This window comes from Nomascus leucogenys, chromosome 17 (assembly GCF_006542625.1).
Source record: "Nomascus leucogenys isolate Asia chromosome 17, Asia_NLE_v1, whole genome shotgun sequence".
In the NCBI taxonomy this organism is placed as follows: domain Eukaryota; kingdom Metazoa; phylum Chordata; class Mammalia; order Primates; family Hylobatidae; genus Nomascus; species Nomascus leucogenys.
The window spans coordinates 1,695,137-1,713,582 of record NC_044397.1 but is presented as its reverse complement, the minus strand read 5'-3'; the positions used below and the strand labels follow the sequence as shown (position 1 = coordinate 1,713,582).

Sequence of the window (18,446 nt, the reverse complement as noted above, 5' to 3'; positions counted from 1 at the left end):
TTAACTGTTAATAATTCTGTCTGGCTAAAAGCCATCATATAAAGAAAAGTCTTTCCCATCTATCTCACAAACTGATCTTTCATTTGCTACTACAGCTACTTTTTGCAATCTGCTTCGTACACTCAACAGTGATCACGAAACAATTTCTTAAAAAGAGCTGCCTCTCTCATTTTGATGGTTGTAGACCAACCACTCTACACTGTTGCCCACCTCAGCAGTGTAGAGTACCCTTTACCTGATCAAAACAGTAATTGCTTGAAATACAAATGGTGACTGATTAATCAACCACTGAGGTCTTCACTTACTAAACCACATAATAATAGGTCTAATGCTAATCCTTAGAGCTAATTTTCAAAGTACTAAGAAGCAAATGATCTGTTTACTGAAGAAGTCACTAACCTTTTTAAACTGCACAGTCCTAATTGGCCACGTACCTTTAATATGTATATATTTGTGTATTTGCTGTTTATAAACTGCATGTATGGGCTGAGCGCGGTTGCTCACGCCTGTATTCCCAGCACTGTGGGAGGTCAAGGCGAGGGGATTGCCTGAGCTCAAGAGTTTGAGACCAGTCTGGGAAACATAGTAAGACCTTGTCTTTATTAAAAAATAAAAATAAATAAAAGTGTATGTATGAACACACACACACACATATAATAAAGTGAATTTGCAAAATATAAATTAAGGCTGAGATAAAGAGCTTTTGCTATTTTCTCCACACACCTCAGACAGTACACTGTGTGCCCTTTGTCAGAGACGGCTGACTTAAAGAACCACCTTAGTCTAATCTCAGTATCCTTTTTCTAACAGACATCATTATTAAGCTCAAGGCTGCTTTAGGTCCAACCTTGTATGGATAGATTGGATGAGAGGAGGTAGGTAAGATCTCACTTAAGGTCTCACTCTATGTCTCCTAAGAAATGACACCACTGTAAAGTAATTATTTACTGACCATCTATGCCTGAAGGCCCATGTGGTTTCTGTCTGGGAGACTACCTCATAGCAGAAGCACTGTACAGCACACGTCATAGATATGAATCCTAGAAGAACCTAGACATAAAGGCTACAAGGAACATTCCAGCTAAATAACAATAACAACTGGTGGTTCAGAAGAAAAATGATTGAAATCCCCACCACAGGCAACCTGCTGGCTGCAGGACACAGAGAAAGATGGAGACAAAGACAGTCAACCTGTGGTTCTCAAAATAAATCATTTAATTTACCTCTCAAAATCAGGAAGCTCTGTCCTTTAGAGTCAGGGCCAATATTTAAGGCTGAGACAGTCTGGCTAGCCTAAGAGGGCACAGAACAGTCTTCTTGAAAAGAAGTACAGCTGGCTTAACTTGATGACCTTTAATGTCCATTGCTGAGAAATCTCAATTTTCCTTCAGGCTTTTTAGGAGATGACCTGGCATTTGCATTAATTTCCTTCCAAGCCAGAAATTCTCCATCTTTTTCTAGTTAAGAGGTAGGTATTCACCTAAATGAAGGCCTACAAAGGTATGACTGAGAGCTCAATGCCTGTCATTTCACTAACGGAGATCTAAAAATATTACCACCTTCAACTGCCACTGTAATACTGACATGTAACAAAGAATGTGATGAATATAAAATCAGTTAATAAAATTGAATACAGCAAAGAATGCCAGTACTTCTACTTTACTCTTCTTTCTGCCTAAAATACTCATTGATGTATTTATCAACACCATCTAATGGGTGCTCACTATAAAGATATAATCCTCATTAAGATGATGGAAACTACCAGTAATTGAAGGTCTACTAGGTGAGCATATTCTTTTTTTCTTACACCAAACCTGAGAGATTTATCATCCCATTTTACAGATGAAGAACAAAATTTTGAGATGTTAACTTATTTACTTAAAATCACAACTGGTAAGTGGCTAAGCTTAGATCTGAAACCAGATGTGATTTTAGAATTCACATTTTCAAACTACTTTAGTGTATGCTATATTTCCAAATATATGTTTCATTTTTTCCACATTTCATTCAACAGTCTGCTTGTCCACAGTCTGGTTAGGAGAAGAAACAATTACAATAAAATGTGAAAAGCAGTAGCACGATATAGGGGAAAGCAGCGCAGGCTTCAGTGTCTTAAAGATCCGTGTCCAAGTCTTGGCTCCATCACTTACTAGCAATATTATCTCAGAAAATATACTTAAGTTTAAGTTTATGAGTGCCCACATTTTTTTCATCTGTAAAAGAGGAATAATAATAACTATCTTGCAGAACTGTTCTGAAAATTAAATCATCATGTATATAAAATATACAGAATAATACCTGGCAATGTAGTAAGCATAAAATAAATATGATTATTAGTTTTAGATACACAAAATAGTACAGGATCAGAGAGGAGGAAACAGATCTACCTAGAAGATGGACACAAGTAAATGATATTCACCAGAGTTTCCTGTTTGTTTCAGCATCTGTGTACATGAGTCTCCTTCCCAAACCTCTCAGGATGACCCAGTGTGTTCAAGGTTCAACTCCTTGACTGCTACCTGAACATAGTGGTAGTGCTTAACAGTAAACCCTTCTCTGAGGGCCAAGATTGGAAGAAAAAACAAAAGACTAAAGTACTGTGCATTTGAAGTGCTGGACCTCAAATCAAAGGACTCTGAATGTTTTCAAGCTTCTGGCTGGAGTGGGCAGGTAGTTGGCTCTCTGACTTCCCGCTGGCTAAAATCAGGATTGGTCTATCTCCCTTCAGGCACAGCTCTTTTCTACTTCAGTAAAAAAAAGAAATCTACTCTACCTACTGGAGCTTGGGAACTGGGCATAGGAGGGATAAGAGCATGCCAAGACTATCTCACACCCCCTACCCTACCTCAAAGCTGGTCATTTGGAAGAGAAGAGTACAACTGAGTTCCTTAGAATTCAGTGCCTGGATGTTACTTTGCAACTATGCAAACATGGGCCTGACTGAGACCTAGCATCAAACTATGAGCATTTAAAGGAGCTGAGGTTGCAGTGTTAAGTTTGTACATGGAAACAGTTGGTGCTGTTTCTGCTGGGGAGTTACAAGGATTTTTTAAGTTATGAAAAATACTCTGACTGTGACCTTTAGAAAAACAATATAATTATTTTGACTCTTCCAAATATAATCCTTGAGATGTTTTAAATAGCAGACAGCATTATTAGAAAAGGCAAATATCGCTTAAAATAAATTAAGCTATAGGCGAAGGCAACAATGGGCATTCTGACTGCTCTTTAGAGAGCCACAAGATTCATGACTTCATATTTAATAAAAATGTCACAGATGCACAAAGATGTTTTTGGGATTCTATGCATCTAAAAGAGAAATCTCAGTATATCCATGGCTTTAAATCGAATGACAGAAAATAATTTTCCAAAAATACCAGGATCCTACAACAGTCAATTTAAAACACTGAATTTCTACATTAAAACTATTAAAATTTCAATCTTGGCCCTCAGATTAGCTACATGCTACAAACTGGGCAATGATCTGCATTTCTATTATGTCTTAATAAAGTTCTTCAGATATTAGAAATTATGTATATTTTGATGTCCACCTTCTTGGATCTAGCTGCATTTACTCAGTTAATCTGACTCCCCAAAAACATCATTCTGACCTCTGCTGACACTCCACTGTGAATACTAAGCACATAACATATCACCTCACAACTGATGGAAGAAATCAGAGTACCCTGACAAGCACACCAAGTTAGAACCAGTTGCTAACTTCTGTGAAGAACTGAAATAAGGATGAATTCACACAAGAATGACGTACATACCTGTACCACAGGATCTTTTTGTTGGTGTGATTAATGAGACATGAGCTGTGTCTGTGCATGGCCCACCTAGAAACAGAAAGGCAGGTGCATCAGTCAGAACACATCCTTTACATTCCCATATAGTTGCTTTCCTGAGTAAAGAGAAACTTTAAAAACGAAAAGATCAACCTGAAAATATAATGAGGAGAAGTAGTAGGAAAGACGGTGGTGGTGGTGGTGGTGGGTTAATTCTAAGGACCTAATTTTAGCTCAGCAATATAGAGATGCATAGTCTTTCTACATTATAACATGCTTTTCACAAAAAAAAAAAAAAACAGTCGAGTCTCACATAATGTTAACAAGTTAAAGAATAAAAATTTAATTAGAATTCAGATCTAGGTGAGAGGAAATTACCCAGAAGTTTGGGGAGATGCGTTCTTCCACAAAACGATGAGCAAGAGTACTCTCTCTTAGGTTGGTTTCTCAGCAGTCACTCTAACTTGGAATTTACTGAAAAACTAGCCTTACATAGTAAGAAGGGGAGGGGGCCTCAAGAAACAATAAACTGCTTGTCAGAAGAAATAAGAATCATTTTCATATATAAAGAAAGCATTGCTGACCAAGGAAGAATATCTAGTTTCATTGTAAGAAATATGATATCGAGAGGCCCTTTATGGAATCTTGGTGGGCCCAGAGATCTGATGCATAAGCATAATTCAAGAGTATGCAAGAGATATAGTAGTTGGGTGAGTGAAGGCTTGAAAATCAGTAATTTCATTCTGCAAAATCAAGACCTTCAACACATTCTTAGGTTGATATTGATACATACCCCAACACTCCCCAATGACATGCCCTGGGATGGGCAGTGGTGATCATAAAGGAATAGGACACATAGGCAAATGTTGCACATTTATTTTAAAAAGGGTCCCCAGGTGACTGTGACTAGCAGAAGCAAAAGATGGTTACTTGGCAGAGTTATGTATCTCCTATAACAAGAATTCATATCATTTAAGTTAGTCACTGAAAAGGAGGGAAAGATGAAAGAGCTGTGAGACCTGTTCCTAGAGTGTATAGTGCCGAGATTCATGGGTTTAAGGACTTGCAGAGCCCACCTAAGGAGTTCCCTCTTAGCTTACTCTTTACTATAACAAGGCCATAATAGCAACAACCCTTCGTGAGTGTAAGAAGGCACAGAGGGGAAATTTTAAAAGAGGAAAAATCAAGTAAGTGCACTGCTGACTTCAAAGAACACTTAGCAAATACCTACTATGTGTCACCACACAGGTTAGTCCCACAGTCAGGGAGATCATAATCTTTCTTTAAAAAAAAAAAAAACCTCTGTACATAAATAAAGAACAACACATGACAGCAATAAATAGCTAGACAGAAAGTGGCCAAGTGCCAAAGAACATGGAACAGGTAATAAATGCTATAGGTAATGAGGAAGGAGAACATTCATCATTGGCTTGTATTACTTGGAAATGCAAGAATTTGAAAATGAGGCAAGAATAAATTTGTTTCGAAAGTCAGACCAGACAGCAGAGTAATCTCAACTGAACATTCTTCTACAAATGCCACATTCACCAGAAAAAGTGTAATGGACTAAAATTCCAGAGGTTCAAATGGTAAACTGCGACATGAAAACAGGGAACAAGAAGAGACAATGAGAGACATGCAAAGCTAACACAGCCTCAACATCCTCAAAAACCCTCCCGGCCTGGCTTCTATAGCTCCATAAAATGCTGTAACTTCTGCTTCCATGTAAGGGTTGTTTTTGTTAACTGAAGCCTTCTTATTTCTGGAAAAGTATAGGCTTTTTAGAAGACTGAGTTTAAGTCTGACAACTACTCCCTACTTGCTGAGTAATCTTGGATAAGTGATCCTCAGTTTCTTTAACAAAACAAACAAAAAAATGGAAATAGTAAAACTGCCAATAAGCGACTTTTGATGAATCATCTGTACAGCAAGGTGTCATAAACCATAAAACTTTATATTACGTATTATCACTTTCTCTTCCACTTAATTTTATGTTCCCAATGATCAAGAATCACACTGTTATCTACTATTGGGTCACTGCTATGTAGACAGTGAAAGCTTAATAATGTTCATTAAGCGACTACTGCAAACTATTTAATCAGAAGAGTAGCAGATTGTATATTTATATATATATATTTTATACTTTAAGTTCTGGGATACGTGTGCAGAATGTGCAGGTTTGTTACATAGGTATACATGTGCCACGGTGGTTTGCTGCACCCATCAACCTGTCATCTACATTAGGTATTTCTCCTAATGCTATCCCTCCCCTAGACCCCCACCCTCTGACAGGCCCTGGTGTGTGATGTTCCCCTCCTTGTGTCCATGTGTTTTCATTGTTCAACTCCCATTTATGAGTGAGAACATGCAGTGTGTTTATTTTTTTTTTTGAGGAACTTTTAAAATTAGGGTGTAACATTTGAGAGAATGCAATATTAGAATGATGTGTATAGAACTTAAATGTACATCCTGAGGGATTTTAACACATACACACTATGTAACGACCATAGATCAAAATATTAGAACATTCCCAACATCCAGAAAGTCCTGGGGATCATTTTTTAAAATACAAGTTCCCAAGCCCTGACCCTGGAAATTTTGATGTAAGAGACTGGGGTGGACATAGGAGGAAGTTAGTGTACTTTTCTAAACCAGCTGAGCACAATGTAAATATTAACAGTCCAGTCAGTTCTAATTTCTGATTACCCCTAACTCAGTATCTGGCCAAGATCACTAAGTTCCCATAACACCATGAGCTACACAGTGCACAAGGGTCAGTAACAGCTTAACTAACAAAATGCTTTTTTTAAAGCACATAATTCATCCAGTAGAATTATATAAGAAAGGAGAAACTGTCAAATCAAAACCCCTAAAGAAATCTGGCTGAGACTCATGAATTAATATCCGTATTTACAAATGTTCTAGATGATTATCAAATAAGAGAATCTTTACCTTGTCTTTAGGTTGAGAGTTTATTCTTTTAAAAATTTCTAGTGAATGCATTTCTGTAGGTTTCTGCGAATAAACTTTAAGGCTGCCTAGCATATCTCAACATGCATCATCATGAAGGTGTTCTCCAGAGAGCTTGTTAAACTAACAACCCACTCCAATGTATTCACTATATTACAGTAAAGTACAAATGGAACCATAGCTGAGCCAAGACAAATTGACCGCAAGAGTAACTGGCAGTAATAATATATCCCAGCTTTGATAATTGGGCAATTATAAACAGAGAGCTTAGAGTTAAATTTGGTCTGGCAAACTACAACCTATGAAACACTTTAAAACCCAGAACAGGAATGTGTCAGCACCACACATATATTCTACACTAATTGCACTGTCATCCAGACAATTACAGGTAGTTCCAAATCAACTCTGTTAAAATCAATGCAGGAAATTAAGGGCCACTCACAGAAAATGTTTTCAGGTTTCTGTCCACAACAAAAAAATATATATAACATGGGTAACATTTGGTTACAGCAAACAAAATAGTTTTGAGAGTTGACATTAAGGGTCAAAGTTCCTTTCTGGACTTTCTAATGCCTGAGAGTGTGGCTGGCATTAAGTCCCCATGACTCACTGTAAACTTGGCTCCCATTTTTCACTTTTCTTCTTCTTTCCAAACAACAGGGTAGACAGAGGTAGTAACTAAAGAACAAGGTGAGAAAGCCTCTTCATGACTGTGGGTTCTATAGATAAATGTAGTATGTATGTGTGTGTGTTGACTGGGACTGAGGTTGGGACAATAAACGTATTTCTAAGCACAGAACAATTCAAACCATTATCTTCTAGCCTGTATCAGTGGCAATTGAGTTTGGGTTTATTAATGTCTAAAAAAATTACAAAGTTCCTTGCTTAATACGACAGGTTCTTGGAATTCTGAGTCAGATGATATCAAGATTAACCAACCTGAAATAACTTTTAGCCAATCATCATGAATGCTTTTTGCTTTCTTTTGCTAAAGCAAATTAAATAACTGAATTTTTTCAAGTTTCTTCATTATCCAGAGATATTTATTAACAGACTAACATTTTGCATTTGATATTACATTCAGAGGACTTTTTCCTTAAAAAACGTCAAGTTTCAACAATTTAAAGTTTGGAGTTTGCATGTGAATAAAGCCTCTGGTTACTGTGGTTTGTGACTAGAGAAGAGTAAATATTCTACCTTTTCTTCTAGGGATGTTTCTATTTTTGTATTAAAGGTGTCATACATAATGCAGCACTATGGATCACATTTGTAATTCCACATAAAAGCCATGAAACTATATTCTTCAGCTGTATTCCCAACAAGTAGAAATTGTTACAGCATTTTCAATATGGTAGTACATTCTCCCGGGGAAACAGTACCGACTGCAGCCCTATAAAGCTGAAGACATGGGTCAAATCTGCATACTCACTTCACTGTAACCTGCAAAAACAGGAGTAAATAAAGATACCCCATTAACTATCAACACACACATTTCAAAGTGAAGCACCAGAATTCTTATATTTTTCCAGTCTCCCATGGAGTTACTGAGCATGTCAAAAAACCCAGGGCTACCTACTCATGTAGTGGTCAATCCCATCAGCTAGCTGAAGACTACAACTCAAGGAGGAAGTCAAGAACAGTGGTTTGGAGGATAGCCGCATTTAGCCTTTCATGCACTCAAAATCCACAGCTGAGTAAATACAGAAAAATACCATTTCTTCTTAATCTTGAAATAGAGATCAACAAGCTACTCTGAAAAGTTTTGTTAAAATAGCTGTGATGACTGGTTATTTTTGGCTTCTGGTTCCACTAGCCCTCACTGGCTGCAGTTAATCATGTGCTAAAAACCGTCAACACAGATAATAGCACATCAATTAGAAAAAAATAGACTACCAAGGAGTTGGTCAGCTAAAAATTGCCAGAAGCACAATAATCAAATATTCTACTATCAGTCCTTTCACAGTAACTGTAAAACATTAATACACAAAAATAGCCATTCCTTTTGTAGATTTGTAACACTTCAATTTTCTTAATTAACATGACATTTACATAAAAGTATCTAATTTTTTATCAACTAAAGGCACTGTGGGCTAATTAAAAATGCATCACCCTTTTTTAACCAGCTTGTCAATTCCACTCTATCAAATCTGTACATTGTTTACCTTTGTAGCATCTCACTTTTCCAGGCTCACAGTTCTAAAGGTAATTTTGGACAACAAATTAAAGAGCTACAATTCTCTCCCTTCTGTAGAGATTCAGAATATCTTTTTTTTTCCTCCTAAAGCCTCCCTGGGCAGAGAGAGATTCAGGATATCTTATCAAGAATTTCTTGATAAGGCTTCCTCTAAAAAAAAAAAAGGACAAAATAAACCTCAAAAAATCTATGCAATGGAGATAGTGAAATAAACTACACTGTTTCCTGACGTGTCCATGTTAAGAATGTAAAATTATCTTCAAAAAATTCAAATAATCTATATTTCTTGAGCAGTAAAATATTCCTTCTTTTGCCTTCAATATACACATGGAGATTTAAAATAGCAAAGAATTGACAGTATTTAATGAGTATCAGGTACATAGTAGAATGCACAAGAAAAGTAATCTCTTCAGAAAAGAAAACCCTAATCTCCAATCTCACCCTAAACCTGGAATTCATGAATTGTTTTAATCAGAAAGGGCACACCTAGTCTGTCTATATAATCAAGTTTGAAAAGCCTCATCGATTAAAAACAAGGATACATGTAGTGAGTTGGACTCTAAGTTTACAGAAATTCTTCAACACAGATAATAGCTCTCTTATTTCTCCAAATGAAACTTCCAAATTAAACCATTTACAAAACTTTTTAAGGAATCTAAGTGTTAATCTCCCAGAGTTAGAAGTTCTAATCCTAACTCAGTACATGATCTTTCACACTATTGAGATCTAAATTAGTAATTTATGAAAAGGGAATTTTCAAAGTGGGTCAAAAGTTGCAATTGGTAGCTTATCTATTTTGCTAATAAGGGCGTCTTTCTCAACAAAATCTTATTACCACTCCACCTTAACTCCCCTAAACAATTACAGGCATACTTCAGAGATATTATGGGTTTGGTTCCAGACCACCACAATAAAGCAAATACGGCATAAAGTTCGAGTTGCACAAATTTTTTGGCTTCTCAACGAATATAAAAGTTATGTTTATACTATGCTGTAGACTCTATTAAGTGTGCAACGGCATGATGTCTAAGAAACAACGTACACACCTTAATTTTAAAAAACTTTATTTCTAAAAAAAATGCTAATGATCATCTGAGTCTTCAGTGATTCATACTCTTCTTGCTAGTGAAGGGTCTTACTTCAATGTTGATGGCTGCTAACTGATCAGGGGGTGGTAGCTGCTGAAAACTGGGGTGGCTGCAGCAATTTCTTAAAAAAAAGAAAACAAGGCCGGGCGTGGTGGCTCACATCTGTAATCCCAGCACTTTGGGAGGCCGAGGGACGCAGATCACAAGGTCAAGAGATTGAGACCATCGTGGCTAACACAGTGAAACCCCGTCTCTACTAAAAATACAAAAAAATTAGTCAGGTGTGGTGGTGGGCGCCTGTAGTCTCAGCTAGTCGGGAGGCTGAGGCAGAAGAATGGCGTGAACCCAGAAGGTGGAGGTTGTAGTGAGCAGAGATTGCGCCACTGCACTCCAGGCTGGGCAACAGAGCAAGACTCTGTCTCAAACAAACAAACAAAAAACAACTCTGCCACATCAACTGACTCTTCCTTTCACAAAAGATTTCTCTGTAGTAATGCTGTTTGACAGCATTTTACCCACAGGACTTCTTTAAAATTGGAGTCAATCCTCTCAAACTCTGCTCTTGTTTTATCAACTAAGTTTATGTAATATTCTAGATCTTTTGTTGCCATTTCAATAATGTTCACAGTATCTTCACCAGGAGTAGATTCCATCTCAAGAAACCACTTTCCTTTGCTCAATCATACGAAACAGCTTCTCATCCATTAAAGTTTTATAATGAGATTGTAGCAATTCAGTCACCTCATCAGGCCCCACTTCTAATTCTACTCCTCTTGCGATTTCCACCACATCTGCAATTATTTCCTCTGCCCAAGTCTTGAACCCCTCAAAATCATCCATGAGGGTTAGAATCTACTTCTTCCAAACTTCTGTTAATGTTGATATTTTGACCTTCTCCCATTAATCACAAATGGTCTTAATGGCAACTAGAATGGTGAGTCCTTTCTAGATGATCTTCCATTTACTTTGGCAGATCCATGAGAAGAATCAGTATCTATGGCAACTATAGCCTTGTAAAATGTAGTTCTTAAATAATTATGACTTAAAAGTCAAAATGACTCTTTAATCCATGGACTACAGAATGAATGCTGTGTTACCAGGCATGGAAACATAAATTTCCTTGTACCTCTCCATCAGAGCTCTTGGGTGACAAGGTGTATTGTCAATGAGCAATAATATTTTGAAAGGAATCTTTTTTTCTCAGCAGTAGGTCTATACAGTAGGCTTAAAATATTCAGTGAATGATGCTATAAACAGATGTGCAGTCATCCAGGCTTTGTTGTTCCATTTACAGAACACAGGCAGCGTAGATGTAGCAGAATTCTTCAGTGCCCTAGGATTTTCAGAAGGGTAAATAAGCACTGGCTTCCACTTAAAGTCACCAGCTACATTAGCCCCTAACAAGAGGGTCATACTGTCCTTTGAAGCCAGGGACTGACTTTTCCTCCTGTAAGTCCTGGATGGCATCTTCTTCCAATAGAAGGTTATTTTGGCTATTTTGAAAATCTGCTGTTTAGTGTAGTCACTTTCATCAGCGATTTCAGCTAGGTATTTTTGTTAACTTGCTACAGCTTCTACATCAGCAACTGCTGCTTCACCTTGCACTTTTATGAAGATGGCTTCTTTTCTTAGCCTTATGAACCAACCTCTGCTAACTCCAAGCTTTTCTTCTGTAACTTCTTTACTAGCATTCTAGTCCTCAACTTTTCTGTCTTGAGAACTTTCAAAGCTTAAAAATTACTAAGGACACTAAAAAACTTTTGTTTATGTGGCTTATATCATTGATATTTATCCCATATGAAATTATAACTTGACAAAAATTATGTTTTCATTTAAAATTAAAATAATTGCACGTCAACATAAAAACTTACTGTTTTATAAAAAATAACTGCAACTTAAAAAACAGTGAGAGTGGCCTGGCTTAAAGGAAGATACTTGGATTTTCATGTCTATATCTGTATTTAATCTGTTTATATGAACATGAAGAAAGCGCACTATTACATACATATGTAGTTGGAAAAGGAAAGATCTCATGGATGCCCTAAGAGAGACTTGGGGACCTCTATAGGTCTTTGGACCACATTTGAGAACCACTGGTATAGAACCAGTGAACCTAAAGGTTAATATAAGATCCAATTTCCCCATACTCCTTACGTGCCAACTGACTTATTTCTAGTCTTGCAGAAACCAACTGATGTACTAAGTGTAAATAATAGTAAAAGGGTTTCCCAGTCTCAACAAAATGTGAATATTTAAGTAAATAAAGGCAAGGGATAGTGGAATAAGCTAGTAAAAATTTCAAACCAAGACATTCCATTTCTGCTACGTATGTAAGAAGAGTAAAAACATGTTTCATGGAACTTTCAAAGGATTCTGGGTAAGCAGTTAAATATGTTCAACTTTAGTTTTTCAGATGTAATCTCTCACCTAGAATCCTGTATCTTTCCATATGTTAAGATGCTGACAAACGCTTACCACCGATACTTCAAAATGTGATAAAGTCCAACAGCAATTAACAGTGACATTCTAAGACATCATCACCCTCTTGAGGATAAAAATAGAATAATCCCCATTTTGTTAGAAGTCAAAATATCACCTGGCTAATAAAATCAGTACTAATTTTAGACACTGTTTTGTTTTTCTCTTGTGACAATGCATACTTAATACGAATACAAAATCAGGGGCTGTCACCTCTCCAAGTTAGGCTTCACTTTTGACTATTTACAGGCTTAACTAAGGCTCAACTCCGATTTCTACATTTGCATCATTTGCATTTTACCATCAACACAAGCATGATTCTCATAACAACATTAATGAGACACCACTCAGCACTGGAAGGTTGTTTTTTTTTTTTTTTTCCAAACATAGTTCAGCTAGCAAGAGTATTCTCATAAATCTCAGCCTGCAGCAGCTACTGAAAGAAGGCTGCAACGCTTTCCTTAGAAAGGGAAACGACTGGTGCCATGTTCTTCCTACGAGGCTTCAGGAAAAATGAAAAAAAAAAAAAAAAAAAAAAGACATCTATTCAGGCCGCAGGTACTGTTCCGTGGACTTGTAAAAACAACTTGGAACACAGGTGCCCTTCTTTTCTGCCTCTTTGCTGAGCCTTTCCCATAGCTAGCTGTACCACAGCTGGAATATGATGAGTGACACTAAACGGAAATTACCTTAGTCCAACCGTCTTGCTTTACAGACAGAAGTGAACACTGTCAGGTCTTAATAATAGGATCTCTCTTTGCAACTAATAGTTGAAAATGTCACAATTTCAATTGTGTAGTGAAGGGATTATACTGATATTTTAGAATTTTAAAAATTCCTCACTAAGGTGACAACTTATTGTTTTTATTAAATCTAAAGAATCACCTTTTTGATGGATCACAAAGTGAGATGGTTTATAAAGTAACAGAGGCCATGAATACAAAATGTACAGTTACATAGTCATTTTTTGGCATTGGCAGCTCTGAATTTTCAGAAAGAAGTTCACAAGCACAATTAAAATATATTTATGTAAGCTTAAAATGGCTGCTTCAACACATTCACATAAATGCCATTATGTTTTTTTTTTCAGCCAAACATTTTTGTCATAAATAAAGCTTAGATTTAATTTAAAATCAGCACAGTGTCACATATTACTTGTACCTACACAAAATAAAAATATGACAAGTGCAAGAGCTAAAGCTGTGTGAAGTGTGGTTGTTTACATGACCTTTACTTTCACAGAGAAGGACAGAGCATTTAATTTAATAAGAACATTTAAAGAAATCCATATCGGGGGCAGGGGGGATAATGATGATGTTGCTTGAAAATCTAGTTTGAATATCAGTAATTGTATAATCTCACACGTGACTGAGGTAATCTTTTGGGAAACTAACCTTTCAGATCTGCAGACTTCTTAAGGGACTTTTGAAAATGAGTATTAAAAGCTTGCTAGTATTCTCTCTTGCAAAGGGGATTCTTGAAGAGGGAGATTTAGGTGATAAATACCAACGAGTAAAAATGGTTATTTTACAACAGGCAAGTGCCTGTTTGTACAGAAGAAAGAGACAGAGAGAGAAACAGAAAATGACTCCCATTATTCCGCAAGTCTGAGATGAATTGTTACCACCACAAAGCATCCACATTTTCAAAATCTGGTAGGGACACTGCCTTTTTTTGAGTTGCTTTGTCTTGGGGTTACTGTATGGTACAGAAAATTAAAAAAGAATATTAAGTAGCTATTCAAAAATCAGGTACAGGCAATGAGAAGTCCCTTCTTTAATGTATCAAAACACATACAGTAGGTTTCTAAAAGTAAGAAAAATTAAAAACAAAACTTTTCCTAAATATTTAAATCAGTAACCATTTATTGAGTACTATGCCAGCAGTGTGCTAGGTGTTCTGGGACAGAGCAAAGTAGCATAAAATAAAGCCTCTGCTAATTTGGTGCTTAGTATCTAAACTTGTGCAGAGAGATGACATTCTCTTGTCAAGAACATAGAAGAAGGTTTGAATAAATGAAGACAAACTATATTCCTTTATGAGAGGACCCAAAAGTTTATTAAAATGTCAATTATTCTTAAATAAATCTATATATTCAATATAATCCAAATCAGAAGCTACTGATACATACTATAAGGCTATATTCCAGTTTCAGAAATATACAGGTTGACCAATAAAACAAAATAAAGAGCCTAGGAACAGATCTATGTTTATGTAACAGTATTACATTTTAAACTAGGACTATTCAATGAATGGTTTTTGCATAACTGGTTATCCACTTGGGAAAAAAAAATAAAGGTAAATCTCTATGCCTTAAATACAAAATAAATTCCAGATGGGCTCAAGAGCTAATGATAGAAAAAGATAAACCATGAAAGTATTAAATACATATAGAAAAATATTTTTGTAACTCTACGATTCAGACAGCCTTCTAAGAAAGACAGAAAACTAGAAGACAAAAGACCAACAGACTTAAAGTTTAAAAAATTCTAATGAATACAAGGCACCCAAATGAAAATTAAAAGCCAAGTAACATACCAAAAGAAACTGGCAATATATGTAACAAATACTTATCCGGAATTCTGTATTTTTTATATACATGTAACAAATACTTATCCAGAATTTGTTACATATATATAAAAAAATAAAGAATTCCTACAAATCAGTAAGAAAAAAATAGCTAATAAAAAATAAATAAGCAAAGAACAAAACTGATAGGCAAATCACTGGAGCCTTATAAATTGCTAATAAACATATAAAACAATGCTGAATCTCACTATCAGGAGATGTCTGGAAAACACAAGTTAACATGAGCTATTCTTTTGCCCAACTTATCAAAAAAAAAAAAGAAACAAAGAAAAAACCCACTTAATATTGGTAATGCTGTGGTAAACAATCACTCTCAAACATCATTCTTAGGAATATAAAGTCATACAGTCATTTTGGAGGGTAATATTGCCATGCAAATCAAAATTTTAAATATACATATTCTCTGACTTGTTACTTCCTCTTCTATGTATTTATCATGGAAAAATAACATATGCACCATTAGCCATGTACAAAAATGTTTACTTGACATGGCTTATAATAGTGAAATATTAAAAAGAGCCTCCAGAGAAGAGAGTAGAGAAAAGGATAGTAAAGGCAATATAGAATATTATGCAGGAGTAAGGCAGATCTCCATGTGTAGACTTGGAAAGATCTCTGAAATTTATTAAGTTAAAAAGCAAGTTACAAAACAATATATATAGTATGCTGTCATTTATATAAAAACAAAAAATTTTTTTTTTTTTTTTTTTTTTTTTTTTTTGAGACTAAGTTTCATTCTTGTTGCCCTGGCTGGAGTGATCCCGGCTCACTGCAATCTTCGCCTCCCGGGTTCAAGCAATTCTCCTGCCTCAGCCTCCCGAGTAGCTGGAATTACAGGGGCCTGCCACCATGCCAGGCTAATTTTTGTATTTTTAGTAGAGGTGGGGGTTTCACCATGTTGACCAGGTTAGTCTTGAACTCCTGACCTGGTGATCTGCCCGCCTTGGCCTCCCAACGTGCTGGGATTACAGGCACAAGCCACAGCGCCCAGCCAAAATAAAATCTTGTATGTAAACATGCACACAGCTGCACAGAAAAAATACAACCCAAAATGAATAAATAGTGGTTATTTCTGTAAAAAGTAGGAATTGGGTGGTGGTGACTGATGGTGGTGACGTTAGAATATTTTCATGTTCTATTCTATCTAAACCTGTGTCTTTGTAATTTAAAAACTGAGAATGTAGTCATGTTTTACTTGCATACTTAAAAATAGGATTAAAAGTTTTGAAAAGGAAAAGCAAGCCAGAAAATAAATAACTTAAAAATCATGGTTTTGCTTTAATCTGGTTCTTATTTTGACTACAAATGGAAGGTCAGATGACACTACCAGTACTTAAACAAGTTCCTACCCAACTGACATTATGGAACAGAAAGAATTTCTATAAGAAAACACTGCTGAACTGCTCAAGTCCTGTATTTTGACAGAGATTAACTTAATGATCTCACACATTGATTTTTGATAAATTATGGCTCTTCACTTCAATACAGCATGTAACTGTACATTATTATACTGTACTGCAAAGTATCAATCTTTTCAGAACACAGCCCTAATAAAAGCAGCATGCTTTGCAGAACCAGCTTCGGGATAAACAAATAAATGCACTGGGAAAAAAAAAACACCGCTAAATTAAAATCAAAAGAGACATTTAAAGTTTGGGCATTCTTCTTTATGGGAAAGAATCTTCCACTTTGAGACTATTATATACCAGAAAAACTCCATCTGTTGTATAATTATCTCTGATAAACAGCCTGATGCTTTGAGCTTCATTAGAGAAAAGGGAAGAGAAAGACACACACAGAGAACTGTAAATAAATCTCCCCACCATGTTTCACTTAAAACCAGCCCAGCAGGAAGTCATAAAATATTTTTAATAGGCAATATTTTCTAAATGCTTTACTAGAAGAAACCAGCCTGTTTTGCCCAATATCTGGCCTCCTGAAGTAGGCATAGTCTGAAAAGGGGAACACTGGTTTCATTTAGAGATTATTAGAAATTTAATTGGTAAAAACAAACAAATCAGAAGTTTAGCCGCTTGGTGGCAGTGATACTAAATTTCCAGGGAACAGATTAAGGCTTGTCAGACAGAAATGAAGATATGTAGCCAGTGACGCCCAATGGACGTTCAAAGACCCGGGGCAGTCTAGCAAGGACATCTGTTAAAAGGCACTACCATTTTTTAAAAATCCCTGAGGGAGCTACGATACCACCAGAAACCAGTTTCCAAGGAAACAACGGAAATCTCTGTTCAACCAAATTAATTTAACCAGAGGTGGAGTACGTTCTCCAATTTCTATTTTGGGAATCAGTGTCATATTAAAGGAAAATCCAGTCAGCACCTGGAAATGAAGCTTTAGTCATTAAAAATCCTCACTAACATGCCAGTTAATATGGTTCTCGCTTTTTCTGTATATTTTATTTTACTACAGCGAAAGTGTGTCTTGGGTGCATGCAGTAGATAGGAGTAGAAAGAAGAGAGTCCCGTATTACAGATGCAAAAGGCCCAGAGCTCAGTTGTGGCCCTCTCTTGGGACTTACGGAGGGTCATTATCTAAACCTCCCTTTTTCATCTATAGAATAGGAAGGAGAGTATTTGCCCTACCTATGCTGCACACTGTCAAGATGATTCTAGGAACATGTGTATCAAAGAACTCTGTAAAACAGGGGTTTGCAAACTTTTTCTGTACTAGGCCATTGGGTCTCTACAGCAACTACCCAACTCTGTTATTGTAGCACAGAAGCAGCCACAGACAATACAATAACAAATGAGTGGGGCTGTGTTCCAATCAAACTTTACTTATAAACACTGAATTTGGAATTTCATGTATTTCCCACATTTCACAAAATATTATTTATTTGATTTTTTTCAGTTGTTTAAAAGAGTAAAAATCATTCTTAGCTTATGGGCAGCATAAAAACAGGTGATAGGCTGGATTTGGCCTGTGGGCTATAGCTTGTCAACCCCTGTTGTAAACTATAGTTTTATGTAAGAGCTGGTTGCTGTTTAATTCTTAGTATGTACTTCCACAGAGCTTAGAAGACTGTTTTGTATGAGATAGGTACTCTCTAACTGCTAGTTTAGAATATCAGACTATTTGAAAACAAGTCCATTTCTTGCCATTAATCTTCCCTAGCAGCAGGTATCAGTTCTCTTCCTCTCCTGCCTAGAAAGAAATAGACCAGCCATGACCCCCCCCAACACCTCCATTTCCATCCAATATGCTCGTTGGACTGGGAAGAAAAATGCAAAAACTCAGGCAGACATGCACATCGTGTTACCAAACAGGTCATAAATAGGGATGCTCAGGCCTTTAAAAGCATAACAACAGAAAGGCTGACTT

The 18,446-nt window shown here is 36.3% G+C and overlaps 1 protein-coding gene across 1 annotated transcript in view; it reads right to left on the bottom strand.

The window, feature by feature from the left end:
* Window positions 1–18,446, bottom strand: part of ZFAND3 (zinc finger AN1-type containing 3) — a 340,175-nt gene that overhangs the window by 72,363 nt on the left and 249,366 nt on the right. Inside the window, exon 4 of the mRNA XM_003276916.4 lies at window positions 3,774–3,839. Coding sequence (XP_003276964.1) covers window positions 3,774–3,839 — 66 coding nt within the window. The remainder of the gene's footprint in view (window positions 1–3,773; window positions 3,840–18,446) is intronic.